The sequence below is a fragment of the Chiloscyllium plagiosum genome, unplaced genomic scaffold, assembly GCF_037043375.1.
Source record: "Chiloscyllium plagiosum isolate Xiang-an unplaced genomic scaffold, Cpla_swu_hap1 HiC_scaffold_20, whole genome shotgun sequence".
NCBI classification, from domain to species: Eukaryota; Metazoa; Chordata; class Chondrichthyes; order Orectolobiformes; family Hemiscylliidae; genus Chiloscyllium; species Chiloscyllium plagiosum.
This window is the reverse complement of record NW_028270158.1, coordinates 65,648,284-65,667,740: the sequence shown is the minus strand read 5'-3', so window position 1 is coordinate 65,667,740 and position 19,457 is coordinate 65,648,284. Positions and strand designations below refer to the sequence as shown.

Here is a 19,457-nt window from a genome sequence, read left to right as displayed (position 1 = left end):
TAGATAAAAGTCCTCCAAAGATTCATTGAAGTTAGTAAGACATGACCTGCCCTGCACAGAGCCATGCTGACTGTCCCTAATTAGGCAATATTTTCCAAATGTATGTAAATCCTATCCCTAAGAAATCTCTCCCAATAGCTTCCCAACCACCGATGTGAGACTCACTGGTCTATCGTTTCCAAGATTATCCCTATTTCCCTTCTTGGAGACAGGAGCAACATTAGCTATTCGTCAGTCCTCTCCAGTGGCTAGTGAGGATACAAAGATCTTCGTTAAGGCCCCAGCAATCTCCTCTCTTATGTGTCTCAGTAGCCTGCGGTAAGTACCATTGGACCCTGGGGACTTATCCACCTTAATGCTCTTCAAGAGATCCAACACCACTTCTTGATCTCAAAATGCCCTAGCATATTAGCATGCTCCACACAAATCCCACTTTCCTCCAAATCCTTTTCCTGGGTAAATATCAATGCAGAATACTCATTTAGAATGTCACCCACATCCTGTGCCTCTAAGCACAAGTTCCTTCTTTTATCTTTGAGTGGTCCTAACTTCTCCCTCATTATCCTTTTTATTTTTAATGTATCTATACAATGCCTTGGGATTCTCTTTAATCCTACTTGCCATGGTGATTTTATGGCCCCTTCATGCTCTCCTAATTCCCTGCTTGAGTACTTTCTTGCTTTCCTTATATTCCTCACAGGCCCTGTCTGATTTTAGCTTCCTAAACCTTACAAATGCTGCTTTTTTTCCCTTTTTGAATTTTCTTTTGGATGGATTAGTAAATTTGCAGATGGCACTAAAGTCGGTGGAGCAGTGTACAGTTTGGAAGAATGTTACAGGTTGCGGGGGGACTTGGATAAACTGCAGAATTGTGCTGAGAGGTGGCAAATGGAGTTCCATGCAGATAAACATGAGGTGATGCACTTTGGGAAAAATAACAGGAAGGCAGAGTACTGGGTCATTGGAAAGATTGCTGGTAATGTAGATGTGCAGAGGGATCTTGGAGTCCATGTACATAGGTCCCTGAAAGTTGCCACCCAGCTGGATAGTGCTGTTAAGAAGGCATACGGTGTGTTAGGTTTTATTGGTAGAGGGATTGAGTTCCGGAGCCGCAATATCATGCTGCAACTATACAAAACGCTAGTGCGGCCACACTTGGAATATTGTGTACAGTTCTGGTCGCCATATTTCGGAATGGGTGTGGAAGTATTGGGAAAGGTGCAGAGGAGATTTACCAGGATGTTGCCTGGTCTGGAGGGGAGGTCTAATGAGGAAAGGCTGAGAGACTTGGATCTGTTCTCATTGGAAAGAAGAAGGCGAAGAGGGGATTTGATCGAGACATACAAGATGATCAGAGGAGTAGATAAGGTAGACAGTGAAAGTCTTTTTCCTAGGATGATGATGTCAGCTTGTACGAGGATGCTTAACTACAAATTGAAGGATGATAGATTTAAGACAGCTGTCAAAGGCAGGTTCTTTACTCAGAGAGTGGTCAGGGCATGGAATGCCCTACCTGCCAATGTAGTTAATTCAGCCACCTTGGGAAGATTTAAACAATCCTTGGATAAGCACATGGATGACAATGGGATAGTGTAGGGGGACGAGCTGAGAATAGTTCACAGGTCGGCACAACATCGAGGGCCAAAGGGCCTGTTCTGCGCTGTATTGTTCTATGTTCTACTTCAGCCCATCACACTGACTGCTCCTTTGCCCTATCAAGTGCCTATCCCTCCTCACAGACTCTGCACGAAGTATGTGGCTGTTTACTACCTACTCCCTTATCTAATCAGTAGCTCAGGTTCCCACCTCCCTGTGAATCTAGTTTTAATGCTTGCGAAGAGCTCTCACAAACCTCCCACCCAGGATATTGGTGCCCCTCCAGTTCAGGTGCAAGGTATCCTTCTTGTGCAAGTCCCACCTTCCCCAGAAGATATACCAATCATCCACATATCTGAAGCCCTCCTTCCTTCATCAGCCTTGCAGCCACGTGTTCACCTGCACGCGATCTCTATTCCTAGCCTCACCAACACGTGAGGCACCTAACTCCCTATATTCCCTTTTCAGGTCCTCATCCCTTTCCCTTACTATGTCATTGGTCCTGACATGTGCCATGACTTCTGTCTGCTCACCCTCCCCCTTAAGAATCCTGTAGACTTGATCCGAGACTTCCCTGAGCCTGGCACCCGGGAGTCTCATTCACAACCACAGAATCTCCTGTCTGTTCCTCTCGCCATTGAATCTTCTGTCACTATTGCTCTCCGATTCTCCCCCGTTTCCTCTCTGAGCCACAGAGCCAGGCTCAGTGCCCCTGGCCGCTGTGGCTTTCCCCTGGTAGTTTCCACACCCCTCCCGCCCCAAACAGTACCCACAACAATATACTTATTATTGAGGGGAGTGGTCACAGGGGGTCCTTGCATTGTCTGCCCATTCCCTTTCCCTCTCCTGGTGGTCAGCTACCTTTGTCCTGTAACTTAGGTGTGACTACCTCCCTATCACTCCTCTCCATCTCCCCCTCAGCCTCCTGAATGATCCGAAGTTCACCCAGCTCTAGCTCCACTTCCCTAACGCAGTCAGTGAGGAGCTGGAGTTGAGTGCATTTCTTGCAAATAAGGTCAACAGGGACACCAGTGGTGACCCTTACCTCCCACATCCTGTAAGAGGAGCATGCAACTGCCCTAGCCTCCATCCCCTCTGCTCTAAATTACCAAGAGAGATTAAACAAATACTACTACTTGTTTATAACCAGTTTATAAAGAATGTTAAATTATAATCATGTTGAGTTGGGAACACAAATTAGCAATCAGTGTTTTTTTCTGTTACTGATCTGACAGTTTATTAAAAGAAGTGATAACTTTGCCGGGTGGTGTTTGTAGATTGGAATTCCTAGTGTTCCCAGCTGATTTTTTTTACTCAGTTTGAAAAGTCAATGCAATCTATTTTTGAACAGGTGCAAACTGAGGTACAAGAGCAGAAAAATGGATGTCATTTAGCGTGTAATTTATAGTTGTCATGGAGCCTTGACTTTTCTGCCCATTTCCTTTGGTTCTGGATAAAAATAAAATCTGCTTTTTTGCAGCCTGTCAAAGTCAATCATCATGATTTCTATTCTGAGTAGCAATGCCTCTTTTATTGCAAATTGGTTCGAGAAAGCAATTGGCCCATGGAAATCAAAGCTTTAAATACTAAACTCATTATAAATGTTTTAACTCTGGTACTATAATTTAAAAGTTAAGGGGTGTACTTTTTAACATATATTGCTTCAGAGTGTCTCCCAAGTTAGTTTGCTAATGCATCCTGACATTTTCTGTGTAATCAATATGATTAGAGTAGCTTTGAAAGGAAAGAGACTGCACAAAAGCTTTCCAAACCTGCAACATTTTCTTCAGGAACTAAATTTATTATTTTCCTGTGTTAAATGAGGAAGTGCTGTGTACAAAATTGTTTTCGTAAATCTCATGTGCCGCCTTCTATACAGTATGGATATTCAAATACAGTAAAGTGAGTCAAGTTCTATTAAGAGCAATTTACTTAGACTGTGTCCAGTACCTCTTGAATTATGACACAAATGTAACTGTTCTGTTTCTTAAACAGGAGCCAGAACACAACTTACCAGAATCCCCGTTGTGAGAACACACCTCTGATTGGCAGAGAATCTCCTCCTCCCTCTGTAAGTTGATATACTTCTTTATTTTCACACTGAAAGTTGATTTCTGTCTGATGTAAAATTAGTCTAAAGCAGTAGAATACTATAATTTGCTGACTTGATCAAGAAATACTTGGTCATCTAGAATTTTTAAATGAAACTAATACCGTCACTTTTTGTTTGCATAGTATCCTGGTGCTGGAAAAAAATTACAGATTTTTGAAGAGTGTGGTGCATTAGAGCTTGTGGTATCCTCTAACAAAAGATTTTCATGTTGCACAAATTTCCCCTGTATTAGAACAAGTACATAAATGAAGCACCATTCGTCAAAAATTTGTCACATAGTTATTAGAGATGGTAGGATAAAACAAAAGCTGACTACACTAGCCCCTTGCTATAACATTGTCTAGTATGCCACAACCCCTCCGATAACGCATATTCCTTATGGCTCCCTCTTTATAGGGGAACCATATAAAAGACTATCTCCAACACACTCGTCAGTATAGCGAGCTTTTTGTGTGACTGCAAAAGACAACTTTATAGAGAGGGTCTAGTGTGTACTGGTAAGTGGTGTTTTATCTTGCCAAGTTTAATTGATTAGTTTTCTATTTTAAATTTGTCTGTTGGTGATATGCATATGACTTCAATTTAATCCTTTGAGTACAGGGTAGTATTTTGCACCATTCAAATACTTATAATTCCAGCAAAATGACCAAATTTAAATCAATGTGCATTGCTTGATAGTATTTTAATTTCTGTAACATGTGGTATTGAAGATTATTGATCAGCATATTTCAAAGGTGCAGAATAGATAAAGGTCTTAAAGGATTGAAATGTCAAAGTAAAGAGTGAGAAATGCTGCTCAGATGATGGCAGTCAAAAGTTACTATCTGTTTACTTTCAAAATCCACTTGTATCTTTATTTGTATTCATAATTTATGTTTATAAATAAAACAGTAAATAATGGTATTTATTATTTGTATTAATTTCTATTTATTGATTAACTGCTCTATGAAGATTATCAGGGAAGCCTGTTGTAAAATTTAATAATGTGGGGACAACATTTATCTAATTCTGTTTTTACACTCCAAATGATATGATGAAATTTTTATGAAATGAAAAAAAAAGAGTTTGAATTGACAACACAGACCATCGATTAGAATGCAGTGTTAGGATATCCTAATTTAGAATGTATTTTGGCTCTAATTTCTATTTAAATTTGATTTCTTTCTGTTTAACTCAGTTTTCTATAATCCCACTTCCAGTTTCTGTGCTCTTTTTACAAAGATTTATGATCTTTATGTAGAATCCTCAGAAAGAGTTTCCATGATCTTTCTATGCAGAAAAAGACCAGTCTACACTAATCCTCCAAGGAGCACCCCACCCCCTTATGGGGTTTTTACCATGGCTGAACCCACCTAACCTGCACGTCCCTGGACACTATGGGAAACTTTTTATTTGCATGGCCAGTCCACCTAAACTTTGGACTGTAGGAGGAAACCCATGCAGACACTGGGAGAACATGCATACTCCACACAGTCACCAATGGCTGGAATTTAATCCAGATATGAGGCAGCAGTGCTAGCCGCTGTACCACTGTGCCGCCCTATGTAAAGTAGGCATAAAGTCTTGCAACTCTTGAGAGTATCTGGTAAATAAAGACTACCCAGATCTCTCGACATCGCTTTAGAATCTTCCCTATATTAACTGTTGTTCATAAAACAGCAATCAGATTCAGCTACCTATTTATAGTAAAACCGGGTTCAAGTATATTTTTAGACTGACTTTCTGAAATTTGCTAAAATTGGAAATTGTCATTTGGTTTGGCTTATCAAAGCAAATAACTGGAGTTTGCTTTCCGCACTGTGAAGTTGTCCTATTATAAAGCAAAACCAGAAGTAGAGCTGAAAATGTGTTGCTGGAAAAGCGCAGCAGGTCAGGCAGCATCCAGGGAACAGGAGAATCGACGTTTCGGGCATAAGCCCTTCTTCACGAATTAGGAAAACCAGAAGTAGGCAATAATCTGACTGTGAATATGCGTCTTTGAAATCATGATCATAATATGATTGAATTTGACATTGGGTTTAAGGAGAAGGGAGAGTCACAAACCATGATTTAAAAATTCAGTGAGCCAAAAGGGATGAGACATTACCTGGGCTTGAGCTATGAATTGGTAAACCTAAAGTCAGATATTGGGAAGTTTTATAAGAAAGGCTAGTAGGTATACCTAAAAGGCAACATGTGTATTTGTGTAACACTATTGAAAAAGTGGTCAACAATGATGATTGAAGGAGAAAGTCTTCCACAAGTGCAAGGGAAGTGGAAATTATGAAGTAGGAAAGGGACTCGAAAGAGACACTCACCATATCATGAGGTGTAAAAATAAGAATATTAAAAACAACTTACAAAAAAGTTCAAAGCTAAGCAGATTTTTTTTTAATAAATGTGAATGCACTGAAAGAGAGAGAGAGTGGTAGTGGAGAAAACAATTAAGATTATAGTTCATGGTAAGCATGTTAAATGAATAGTTTGTAACCACTTTTATAGTGGAAGAAGAGAACGAATTACCAGTGGTGCAAAGCACCTAAAAAGAAATCATAGAACTTGGTGGATTTAATATAAACCTTTAATTTGGGAACAGTACCATCCCAAGATATTATTGATGAGGAAATTACAGCTCTATTACAATTATCAAGAGATCTCTAGATTTGTGAATAGTATATGATGGGAAAAATTGTGACCATGTAAGATGGCAAGCATGTCAGTAGTCTTACCAGCACTTGGATTTGTAAAAAAATAAATCAGAGTATCAGCCTGGATTTCTGAAGGGCAGATGGTGTGTGCTTAATTGAATTGATTTCTTTTGTAACAAGGGGCATGTCTATATGGAGTTTGAGAAAGAAACATAGAAAGTAGGAGCGGATATAGTATATTCAGGCTTTTGAATCTTAACTGCCATTGAGTAATATCATGACTGACTAAATAAGTCAGTAGCTGAAAATGTGTTGCTGGAAAAGCGCAGCAGGTCAGGCAGCATCCAAGGAACAGGAGAATCGACGTTTTGGGCATAAGCCCTTCTTCAGGCTTATGCCCGAAACGTCGATTCTCCTGTTCCTTGGATGCTGCCTGACCTGCTGCGCTTTTCCAGCAACACATTTTCAGCTCTGATCTCCAGCATCTGCAGTCCTCACTTTCTCCCTAAATAAGTCAGTTTCCTGTTCCCACCTTCTCCCCATATCCTTTGATCCCTTTAGCCATAGAATTATATCTAATGCCTTTTTGAAAATATTCAGTATATTGGCTTAAACTACTTTGTGCATTGAAGGGATTCCCCAGACTCACCACTCTCTGGGTGAAAAAAATTATCCTGTCTCAGCCCTAAGTGACTTACCTCAAGTTCCTTATGCTGTGGCCCCTGGTCTATTGCCCCCAATCATCTGGAACAGCCTTCCTGCATATGTCCTGGATAGGAGAAAGTGAGGACTGTAGATGCTGGAGATTAGAGTCAAATGTGCAGTGCTAGAAAAGCACAGCAGGTCAGGCCGTATCTGAGGAGCAGGAAAATTGATGTTTTGGGTAAAAGGAATCCTGATGAAGGGCTTTTGCCCGAAATGTCGATTTTTCTGCTCCTCAGATGCTGCCTGACCTACTGTGCTTTTCCAGCATCACACTCTCGACTCTGTCCTGTGTAGATCTGTTAGAATTTTATAGGCATCTATGCGATCCTCCTTATTCTTCCAAACTCCAGCGAATATAGGAGCAGCATTAGGCAATTCGGTTCATTGAGTCAGCTCCACTATTCAATCATGGCTGATCCTTTTCTCAACTCCATTGTCCTGCCTTCTCCCCTTGATCCCTTAGTAATCAAGAACGGTCTATCACTGTCTTAAATACATGCAATGACATGGCCTCCACAGCCTCCAGCAACAATGAGTTCCACAGATTCACCACCCTCTGGCTGAAGAAATTCCTCCTCATCTCCGTTCTAAAGGGTCGTCCCTTCACTCTGAGGCTGTGGCCTTGGGTCCTATTCTCTCCTACAAGTGGAAACATCTTCTCCACATCCACTCTATCCAGTCCTCTCAGTATTCTGTTAGCTATAATGAAACAATCACCCTCTCCTCCCACATCCTTCTAAACTCCGAAAGAACTGTGAATGCTGTAATCAGTAACAAAAACAGAAGTTGCTGGAAAAGCTCAGCATCTGTGAGGAGAAATCAAAGTTGATGTCTCGGGTCCAGTTTTGAGGAAGGGTCACTGGACCTGAAGCACTAACTTTGGTTTCTCCTCACTGACACTGCCAGACTTGCTGAGCTTTTCCAGCAACTTCTGTTTTTGTTCCTTCTAAACTCCATTGTGTACAGACTCAGAATCCTCAAAACCTCCTCACTTGTCAAGCCGCTCATTCCTGGGATCATTCTTGTAGACCCGCACCAAAGCCAGCACATCCATCCTTGGATACAGGACCCAAAATTGCTCACAATATTCCAAATGACGAGAGCCTTATACAGACTCAGCAGTACATATTTCTGTTCTTGTATCCTAGCGCACTTTAAATGAAAGCTATACTATATTCGCCTTCCTAACTGCCAACTGAACCTGCATGTTAACCTTGAGGCAATCCTGAACTAGGATTCCCAAGTCCCTTTGTGTTCAGATTTCCGAAGCCTTTCCCCATTTTGAAAATAGTCTATGCCTCTTTGTTCCACCAAATCCCTCACTTTTTTTCACATTGCATTGTATTTGCCACTTATTTGCCACTCTCTTCACCTGTTGAACTTCTTCTGCAGCCTCCTCACTTCCTCAACATCGTCTGTCCCTCTACCGATCTTTGTGTCATCTGCAAACCTAGCAGCAATGCCTTCCATTCCTTCATTGATGCATGATGTGAATATTGTGGTGCTATTACTGAACTCTGTGGAACTCCACTAGTCACTGGCTTCAATCCTGAAAAAGTCCCCTTCATTCCCAATCTCTACCTTCTGCCAGTCAGGAAACCCTCTATCCATGCCAACACCTTGTCCCTAACATGATGAGCTCTTCTCTTATTTAGCAGCCTGCTGTGTGGCACGTCTAGGGGCTTCTGGAAATCCAAATAGACCACATCCACTGGCTCTACTTTGTCCATGTTGCTCATTACCTCCTCAAAGAATTCTAATAGATTTGTCAGGCATAACCTCTCCTTGACAAAGCTGTGCTGACTCAGTACTATTTTACCATGCCTTTCCAAGTATCCCACAGTGTCATTCTTAATAATGGACACTAAACTATTGTCTATAACCATGGTCAGACTTGCCGACATATAGTTTCCTGTCTTCTACCTCCCTCCCTCCTTTAAAAAAAGGGGGTTGCCTTTGCTATTTTCTGGCCCTCTGGCACTCTTCCTGACTCTAGTGATTCCTGAAAGATCACCGCCATTGCCTTTACTATGTCCTCTGCTATCTTCTTCAGAACTTTGGGGTGTAGTCCATCTGGTCCAAGTGATTTATCCACCTTCAGCCCTTTCAGCTTCCCCAGCATGTTCTCCTTAGTGATGATAACTACACTTATCTCTGCGCCCTGGCTCATGAAGTTCTAGCATGCTGCTGCTGGTGCAAAGTACCTATTCTGGTCCTCTTTTCTTTGTTGCCCGTTACTACTTCTCAAGCATCATTTTCTAGTCATCCAATGTCCTGTCTTTATTTTGAAGATGCATGAATATGGAAGTGACGAAGTGTGCATCAGTTCTACAGAGCCAAGGTCAGGAGGCATCTAATCAGTTTTGGATGCAACATCTTGGGTAAAATATATCTTGAAGCAGGTGTTAATACATTTTCACCAGAATTATACTGTGAGCTCAAAGATTAAGTTACGGTGATCGGTTTCAAAGCTGGTCTAGAATCTTCTCAAGTTAAAATGGTTATGGAGTTATTTCTTAACAGATGGGATATTATTTCTGTGCCTGGAGAAGTCTAGAGCAATGGGACATTATCTTCAAATTGGCTAAGCCAATTTTGAGTGAAAATAGAGATCACAGGCAGGGTAGTGAAAATCTACAATACACTCCCCCCAGAAGATTGAAAATACTGAACAAATTGAAATTTTCAAGTCTGAATTGATAGTTATTTCTTGAGTCTCAAGTCATATGGAGAAATGGTAAGTAAGTGGAATTGAGGTAGAGATTAGCAATGTTTTTATTGCCTGGCAGAACAAGATTGAAGGTTAAATAGCCTCCGAAATGTCTGAATCATAATCCAAGCAACGTCTTACATATGCACATGGATCCCAATCAAAATATAAACTAGTCACTGATTTTGCCAGATGTTTATTTTTGAAAACTTACCTAATGTCTGTTTCCAGTAAGCATGTGTGTAGGCCTTTGAGTTTTTCACTTCCTTGCTTTTTAAATATTGTGTTTTCAATCGCTTTTAATTGTGCTCTAATGCAAAATAACACTGAGATTTTTTAAACAGAGGATTCTTTTGTGGTCGAAATAACTACTTTCAGAAACAAAACATGTTTTCTGCTTTTTTTTTTCAAAATTCACGTTCATGAAAAACAAAATATTTTAGAGCCTTCATCACAATTTCACTGAATTATGAAAATTCTGACTGTGATCTGTTAATGGCTATGGTGCATAATTCTACAGTCCTCAAAGGTTAAAGTTTGCTTGGTTCAGAATTAACGTGAAATATTACATTAAGTTAAGAGAAATAGGAGTGGGCTTGATTTGCTGAGTTTTTCATGCTATTATGTTGATTGAGATATTCATAACATGAAAATTTTTATAAGTTGTGGTGCTCCCACTTGTTCCTGTGTTCCCTCCCCCTTCGTGGGAATGTTCCTGGGTGTTTTGTGGGTTTGTTCTCCCCTTTACACTTGCTTGCACTGGATTTCTCTTTTGAGGCTGCCCTGTATTTCTCTCTCTTGCAATGCTACAGCTATATTTGGCTGCTCTGGACAATGGCAGCCATCTGAGCTGGCAGCCAAAGAACCACAACAGTGCGAGAACGAACTCTTACTGGTAAAGAAGGCAGCAAACCAGAACAGGTACTGAAATATGGCTTTTTATCCCATTCCCTATTGCTTTAAGTTTTTTTTTTAAATATTCACCCTGCTAAATATTATTTTGAATGAGCAAGTCTTCCCCCACTTCTGATTCTCAAAAATAGCACCCTTTAGTCAGCACAGCATCTTAAATGGACGCTGGAGCATTGCTTTGTTGCTCCAATCCATATGGCTTCTGATTCTCTTTCAAGTATACGTTTTGCTAATTAGCACAGAAAAATAAACATCATGATGCAGTTTATATCCTATGTCACTGTTGCTTTTAGCTCTCAAAAATGACACCTTGCTGAATAGCATGGATAAGCAATGGAGTGTGGCTTCAAATCCCACTCATTAGTAGGGATGTCACAGTAGTGATTTTGATATGATGCATTGATATGGGAAACATATCCTTGTCATTTCGAAAACTCATAGTTAAGATCCACAGGAAGGCTATAATATTATGTTAAACCTTACTATTTTATCATTAGACCAAATGGATTAGTGCAAGTACTGTTGACTTTGTACTATCCTTACCAAAGTTTTTTTAACAAGAACCCCTCTGACATCTTTCACTAAAGGTTAGATTACATGATGAGGCCATTACTTCAAAGAAATGTTTAAAAGATCATTAATTTATGATACCAATTATGTGACATCCCTGTTATATGCTTGTATGCACACCAAGGAATGCAGAGAATGTAGGTGGCCACGGAAACATAGCTTGAACACTTGAGCACTGTGATAGCCTTTTGTTGCACCAGAATGATCTTAATTTTATAATTTTTTTTGTTTGCTTAGAAAATGCTATAAAATGTTTTGTTTCCATGTTTTTCTACTTGTGATTTGTGAAAATGCAAAATTTGGACAGGAGGAACATAATGATACTGCTATCTTTCAAAGACACTTCAAATTTTGTTCTTTTAGTTGTTGTTTCTTCAATAACAGTGGTTCTGATTTCCTGCAATAAATCCTGTGCTGCACCTTTTTCTCATTCAAGGGATGAGGACATCGCTGGTTGGCCAGCATATATTGTCCATCCCTAATTGCCCAGAGGGCAGTTAAGAGTCAAATTGCTGTGGTCTGGAAACACATGTAGGCCAGACCTTTCCTTCCTTAAAAGACATTTGTGAATCAGATGGGTTTATCCAACAATCAGCAATGGATTCATGGTTAACATTAGACTGTTAATTGCAGATATTTTATATCGAATTCAAATTGTACGTGGCAGAATTTGAATTCAGCCCCAGAACTTTATCTGGGTCTCTGGACTAACAGTCCAGCACTAATACCAATAAGCCCTTGCCTCCCCGAATAGTGTTCCAAATGGAAACTGAAATTTACTTTGTCATGTGTTGGCATCTTGAAAACTAAAGTTCACACCTTTACATAAATTGCATTGGTGAAAAATCTTCTTTATTGCAATACTGAAAGAATTGATAGTGAGGGCATGGTTTATACATCAGCTAAATTATAGTGCCCACTATAATATGTTGCCTTCTGGTTAACGTGTAGGGAAATGTGCAAAATGCAGTAAATAATAGATATCACTGCTTCCAATTGCACTTTATTTACAATATTTACTTGCTTAATCAGCCTAAAAAGACATTGGGGTATAACATTTTGAGTATGTAGTCAAATAATTAAGGAAAGGATTTTATTGTTGATTTTCTTTTCCTTTTTAACACAGGAATTTGAAAAGGATTAAGCAAATTAAAATAAAAATCTGATCCGTAGCCACATTGAGTGCAAGTCTAAAGAATATGTTGGGACATTGCACAAACCCCACTTGGAAGTTTTGGTTATGATATATGCTTTGGTCAAGGCTGCAGAAAACAGCAACAGGAACTATTCCAAGTAACCACTGAAGGAAGTTAAGAAGCACTAGCCATACAGTGCAGGAAAAAACAAAATGAAGTGGAATCTCACTTGAGATTATTGAATAACTCATTCAACCCTAGTGTTACAGCACAGAAGGAGACCTATTGTCATTCTTCAGGCTCTCCGAATAAGCATGATGACTTCCTGCCATTCTCCTCTCTTTCCCCAAGACCTTGCGTATTGTTTCTACTTAAATAATTATTCAATGCCTTCTTGAATCCTTCCATGAAACTTGCTTCCACCGCACTTTCAGGCAGTACATTCTGGACCGGAAGGATACTTGTGTAGAAAAGCTTTTTGTCACATGACATTTGCTTCTTTTGCAAATCTGTGCCACCTTGATCTTGATTCTTTTATAAATGGCAATATTTCTCCATATCTACTCTAGCCATTCTTCTTATGATTTTGAAAACTTCTTTCAGCTCTCCTGTAACCACTTTTTTTCCAATGAGAACAACTTCTCCAATCTATGCTCATAACCGAACATCCTCGTCCTTGGAACCATTTGTGTAAATCTGTTCTGCGTGCTCTCGATCATTCACAGCCTTCTTATAGTGTGGCACCCTAAAATGAACAAAGTTCTCCACTGCTGAGGTCCACCAAGGAAGGTAACATCACCTCCTTCCTGTTGTGCTCTGTGCCCTTTATTAATAAAGTCGAAGATATTGTATGTTTTATGAAATGCTGCCTCTACATGTCCTGCCATGTTCAGTAATCTGTGCACATGTACAAACAGATTGCTTTGTCTCTGCAGCCCCTTTAGAATTATTCTATTTTGTCTATCCATTTTCTTCTAAGGAAAAGGCATCATCTTGTCACTTTTCTGTATTAGATGCCATTTTCCAACTATCCACTAACTGCACTGTCTTTTGAAGTTCTACTTTGTCTATTTCATTGGCCAAGCTGTGCTTCCAAGTTCTCTGTTGTCTATAAACTTGGAAATTGTTCCCTGCACACCAAGATCTAGATCATTAATGTATGTTCAGAAAAACAAGGGTGTTTATACTGATCCCTGGGGAACATAATGAATGAAATCCAATTGGGCGTAGGCCATTGCGTTCCGCAAGCCTGCCCTGCTATTCAACCAGATCATTACTGATCTGCCTCCGGCCTCAACTCCATGCTAGCTCCTCCTAACCCTTTAATTCTTTGCTAATTAAAACTCTACCTGTCGTCTTAAGTTTATTCAGTGTAGTAGTGTACACTGCACTCTGATATAGTGGATTTACAGATTGATGACCCTTTTTTTGATTAGATTAGATTACTTACAGTGTGGAAACAGGCCCTTCGGCCCAACAAGTCCACACCGACCCTCCGAAGAGCAACCCACCCAGACCCATTCCCCTACATTTACCCCTTCACCTAACACTACGGGTAATTTAACATGGCCAATTCACCTAACCTGCACATTTTTGGACTAGGGGAAGAAACCAGAGCACCCAGAGGAAATCCACGCAGACACTGGGAGAATGTGCAAACTCCACACAGACAGTTGCCTGAGGCAGGAATTGAACCCGGGTCTCTAGCGTTGTGGGGCAGCAGTGCTAACCACTGTGCCACCGTGAGAGAAGTAATTCCTCCTCCTCTCTGTTCTAAATTTGCCAAACTTTAGCCTAAAACTATGACCTCTCGCTGTGATTGTGGGTGTGGACGAAACTGAATATATTCAGAAAGCAGAGAAACTACTTGCATATACCGACACCTACCTACAGAGGGAGTATGACCCCATGCCACAGCTAACCAATAGAGTAAACAACACACTACAAAACCTATAAAACAAACTGGCTGATAACCAGGATTGACCTACAAAGGATGAAACCAGAAAGCAACAACACTCCAGATTACCCAAGGGACACAAACCAGACACGCCACTTAGACCCATTGTGGCATTTCCAGGAATTCCATCGCAAACTGGCTAAAGAACTTCAACAAAAACTGGAACATCTTATCTGTGGATTCAAACATTCCATACAATCAAAACAGGAATTCCCAGACAACATCAAGAACATAAACTAAGGCCTCATCCTAGATTATTTCCCCTTGTGGAGCATCCACTCGCTATTTAATTTGTTAATCCCTTTTAACATCTTGTACATCTCAATTAGATATTCTGTCATTCTTCTCAACTCAAACTAAGATTTTACGTGATCTGGAATGTAGTGCCTGAAACAATGGTGAAAACAGATTCAGCGACAACTTTCAAAAGGGAGCTTCTGGATAATGGGAAATGAACAGCAGAATGGGTCTAACCTTTTCAAAGAGCGAACACAGAGACTGCCAAATGGACTCCTGTATTATGACTCAGGATTACTTTTAAAACAATAGCTGTGTTATTCCTATTTCATATAGTCTTTTGATTGAAGCATTTAACCCCAATGTGCCCTGCCTACTCTCCCAATCTCCTCTGGGCCAATTTTCCAAAACAACCAGGAAAACTTTCCCTGTGTTCTGGCCAATGTTAATCTCCTAAAATAGAATATCTCATCATTTTTGGTGGGATATTGTGTATAAATTGGACTGTATGAGATCTTACAAATTAATGAAATTGAATCCTTCATAGTTAATATTATTCATTTTAAATTAGACTTTAAAATAAAATGTATTCATGGGTTTTGCTGGCCAGGGCCCAGAAAATAAATATAAGGGTAACATGTTGGCTCATGGACCTCCGCCCATCTCTCCCTCATACACGACACACCAGATATGCCACACCCATGCAGGCGTGCGCACACAGACATGCATGCAACAGGCGCACCATACATCGCATCAGAGTCAACATGCACACAACCCCTTCACTCCCCTTACACACCAGTCTCCTCTCCAGAAAATCCCAACGCCACCCCCAGACTGTCACCACAGACAGGCACACAATGCAGAGGCACACATGCTCCTGTCTCCTTTTTCTTGAAAACCAAATGTTTGTCTGCATTTGCTGTTAAAGGTTGTTATCATCCCTGCTTCTACCACATCCCCAGGCAACACATTTTAGGCATCCAACCATGTTCTGTAAAAGGGGGATAGCATCCAACTATAAGGGACTATATTTATTTTTTTCTCTTGGACAATAGACTGAAGAATGGAATTGACATTCCCCAAACAGCTAAAATACAAGTGAATATCAAGTGGAATTGTGTTATACACACTTTAGCTGCACAAGATTGTTGCTTTTTTGGAATATTAAAATGGATACTTTGAGACAGAGTGGCAGCACAGCTTTGCATTAAGCAGGCAGATTTTCTGATGGTCAGATAGTTGTTATTGCCTCATAAATAAGAGTTGCATGAAAGAACACTGCAGGATCCCCATCCTAGCAGACTCTACAGCAATTGCTAAGGAAATTGAAGATTAACGAGTTTTGAGAAAATTTGTAACTATAGTTGAGGTTCTGGGTGTAGGTTTGATCGCTGAACTGAGTTTCGTTTTATCACCATAGTAGGTAACATCATTCGTGAGCCCCTGGTTGGTGGCATGGCCCGCTTTCTAGTTATGTGCTTAGGTTTCCTTGGGATAGTAATGTAATTTCTTGTGGTGACATCATTTCCTGTTATTTTTCTCGGTGGGGGGGGGGGGTGGTAAACGGGACCCATGTCAATATGTTTGTTAATAGAGTTCTGGTTGGAATGCCATTCTTCTAGGAATTCTCGTGCATGACTCTGTTTGACTTGCCTGAGGATGGATGAACTGGTGTATGTACAGATACTAGTGAGAGTGGGTCATTTTTTTTGTGGCTAGCTGATGTTCATGTATCCTGGTGGCTAGTTTTCTGCCTGTTTGTCTAATGTAGTGTTTGTTACAGTTCTTGCAAGGTATTTTGTAAATGACATTAGTTTTGTTTTTGTTGTCTGTATAGGGTCTTCAAAGTTCATTAGCAGCTGTTTTAGTGTATTGCTGGGTTTATGGGCTACCATGATGCCAAGAGGTCTGAGTAGTCTGACAGTCCTTTCCAAGATGTATTTGATGTAGGGGAGAGTGGCTAGGTTTCTGGACGTGTTTTGTCTGCTTATTTGGATTTGTTGCTGAGAAATTGGCAGACTGTATTCATTGGGTAGTGAGACTATGGGTCTGAGCAGGGGTCCTGGTTTTTGAACTTTGGGTAATCCGTAGAAGCGTGGTGTGTTGGATCCATCTGTTTTTATTTTTTGGAAGTCAGTCTTATTTATTTCTCCAGATTTCTGAAGTTTTTTGAGTAGGGCTGTGATTCGATTCTCTAGTTTTTGGGTCGGTTCTACCACCACCTGTTGGTAAATGTTGGTTTCTGCAAAAAATGAAACCAGACGGATTCAACACACCATGCTTTCACAGATTACCCAAAGTTCACAAACCAGGAGCCCCATAGTCTCACTACCTGGAACATCAACCTACAAATTGGCTAAGGAGTACACCAAAGCCTAAAACACTTCGTAGAAGACTCATGCCACTCCATCCACTGCACCCAAGAATTCCTGAACACCATCAAAGACACCAAGATAGAAGAGGATGAAATAATGATTTCCTTTGATGTAACAGCCCTGTTCACATCCATCAATATCAACCTGGCCAAGGAAACACTGACCACACAATTAGAACAATCAAAGACACATACACCAAACATCACCAACTTCATCAGCAAGGACAACATCATCAAGCTAGTGGACATATGCCTTACCACCCACTTCACCTACAGACAAACCAGTGGAACACTCATGGGATCTCCAATATCAGGGTTCTTAGCAGAGACAGTAATGCAGAGACTCAAACAAAAAGCTCTGCCAACCATCCAACCCAAACTTTGGGTCTGCTACGTGGATGACACCTTCGTCACCACTAAATGAAACAAATTAGAGGAAACCTTCAAGACCATCAACAATGGTCCATCAGTGGTTAGCACTGCTGCCTCACAGTGCCAGAGACCCGGGTTCAATTCCCACTTCAGGCGACTCTCTGTGTGGAGTTTGCACATTGCACATGTCTGCATGGGTTTCCTCCGGGTGCTCCGGTTTCCTCCCACTATCCAAAAATGTGCAGATTAGGTGAACTGGCGTAAATTGCCCGTAGTGTTAGGTGTAGGGGAATGAGTCTGGGTGGGTTGCGCTTCGGCGGGTTGGTATGGACTTGTTGGGCTGAAGGGCCTGTTTCCACACTGTAAGTAATCTAATACCCTTACTGGCATAAAATTCACTAAAGAGGAGGAAAACAACAACAAACTGCCATTAAATAAAATGGCTGCGGATGCTGGAATCTGAAACCAAAAGAGAAAATGCTAGAAAATCTCAGCAGATCTAGCAGCATCTGTAAGGAGAGAAAAGATGTGATGTTTCGAATCTAACTGACCTTTTGTCAAAGCTGCCATTCCTAGATGGCACAGTAGAGCAAACAGCCAATGGGGAACGTCAAACCAGCGCCTACAGAAAAACAGCACATACGGACTAAATACTGAACTACAGAAGCAATCATCCCAACACCCAGAAACAAAGCTGCATTAGAACATTATTTCAACGAGCCACCACACACTGCAGCACACCTCTACAAGCGTATTCAAAAAGAATGGGTACCCAATGAACACAGTCCGCAGATTTCTCAGCAACAAACCCAATCAAGCAAACAAAACACATCCAAAAACCCAAGGCACTCTCCACTACATCAAAGACATGTTGGAAATGACTTCCAGACTACTCCGACTTCTTGACATCATGGTACTCCATAAACCCACCGACACACGAAAACAGCAGCTAATGAACTTGAAAGACTCTATACAAACGAAACTAATGTCATTGATATACCAAATACCTTGCAAGAATTGTAACAAACACTACATTAGTCAAACAGGCAGAAGACTAGCCACCAGGATACATGAACATCAACTAGCCACAAAAAAAAAGACCCACTCTCACTAGTATCCTTACATACAGATGAAGAAGGACACCACTTCGACTGAGACAACACATCCATCCTTGGACAAGCCAAACAGAGACCCGCATGAGAATTCCTAGAAGCAAGGCATTCCAACCGGAACTCATATTAACAAACACATTGACTTTGATCCCATTTACCAACCTGTTAGAAAATAACAGGAAATGACATCAACCCAAGGAAACCTAAACACATAAATAGAAAGCAGGCCATGCCACCACCCGAAGGCGCACTGATGATGTTACCTACTATGGTGACAAAATGTCTGAAAACTAACCTTGCAGCTCAGCGAGCAAACCTCCATCCAAATGGAAGATTCTGCTGAGCAATTCCTCAATGCCTGGAACCCGCTGAAATTTTTCATTTAAAATTTGAGACTTTAGAGCTTCCAAAGCAATTAAGTAAAATAGAAGATGGAACGGTACAGCACTGAAGCAAGCCATTTGGCCCACCGTGTCTGTACCACGCACAATGCCATTCTAAACTAATTACATCTGCCTCCACATGGTCTGTAAATCTATATTCCCTGCTTATTCATGTCTTTGTCTGCATTTGCTGTAAAGTATTGTTATCATCTCTGCTTCTTCCACATCTCCTGGCAGCACATTTCAGGCGCAAAAACTTTCCTCACACATCTCCTTTAAACTTTCCCCCTCTTACCTTAAACCTACGCCCCCTAGTATTTGACATTTCCACCCTGGGAAAGAGACTCTGACTATCCAACCTAATCATGCCTCTCATAGTTTAATATACTTCTATCAGGTTACCCCTCAGCCTCCAGTGCTGTACTGAAAGCAATCCAAGTATGTCTAACCTCTCCTTAAAGCTAATACGTTGCAATCCTGGTAAATCTCTTTTGAACCCTCTCCAAAGCCTCTACTTCCTTCCTATGCTGTGGTGACCAGAACTGTACACAGTGCTCCAAATGTGGCCAAACTAAAGTCTTGATATATCTGCAATGTGACTTGCCAACGTTTATACTCAGTGCCCCGACCAATGAAGGCATACGTGCTATATG

General features: G+C 40.8%; 1 protein-coding gene across 3 annotated transcripts in view; it reads left to right on the top strand.

Moving 5' to 3' along the window:
- LOC122560473 (protein tweety homolog 3-like) overlaps positions 1-19,457 on the top strand; it is a 307,798-nt gene that overhangs the window by 275,802 nt on the left and 12,539 nt on the right. The window contains exons 13-14 of one of the 3 annotated variants that reach the window (XM_043711109.2): positions 3,592-3,667; positions 10,564-10,672. In XM_043711109.2, the coding sequence (XP_043567044.2) occupies positions 3,592-3,667; positions 10,564-10,650 (163 nt within the window). In that variant the 3' untranslated portion in view covers positions 10,651-10,672. Of the gene's footprint in view, positions 1-3,591; positions 3,668-4,105; positions 4,207-10,563; positions 10,673-19,457 lie in introns of all 3 variants that reach the window. The other 2 variants (XM_043711111.2, XM_043711110.2) reach the window with 2 other exon arrangements.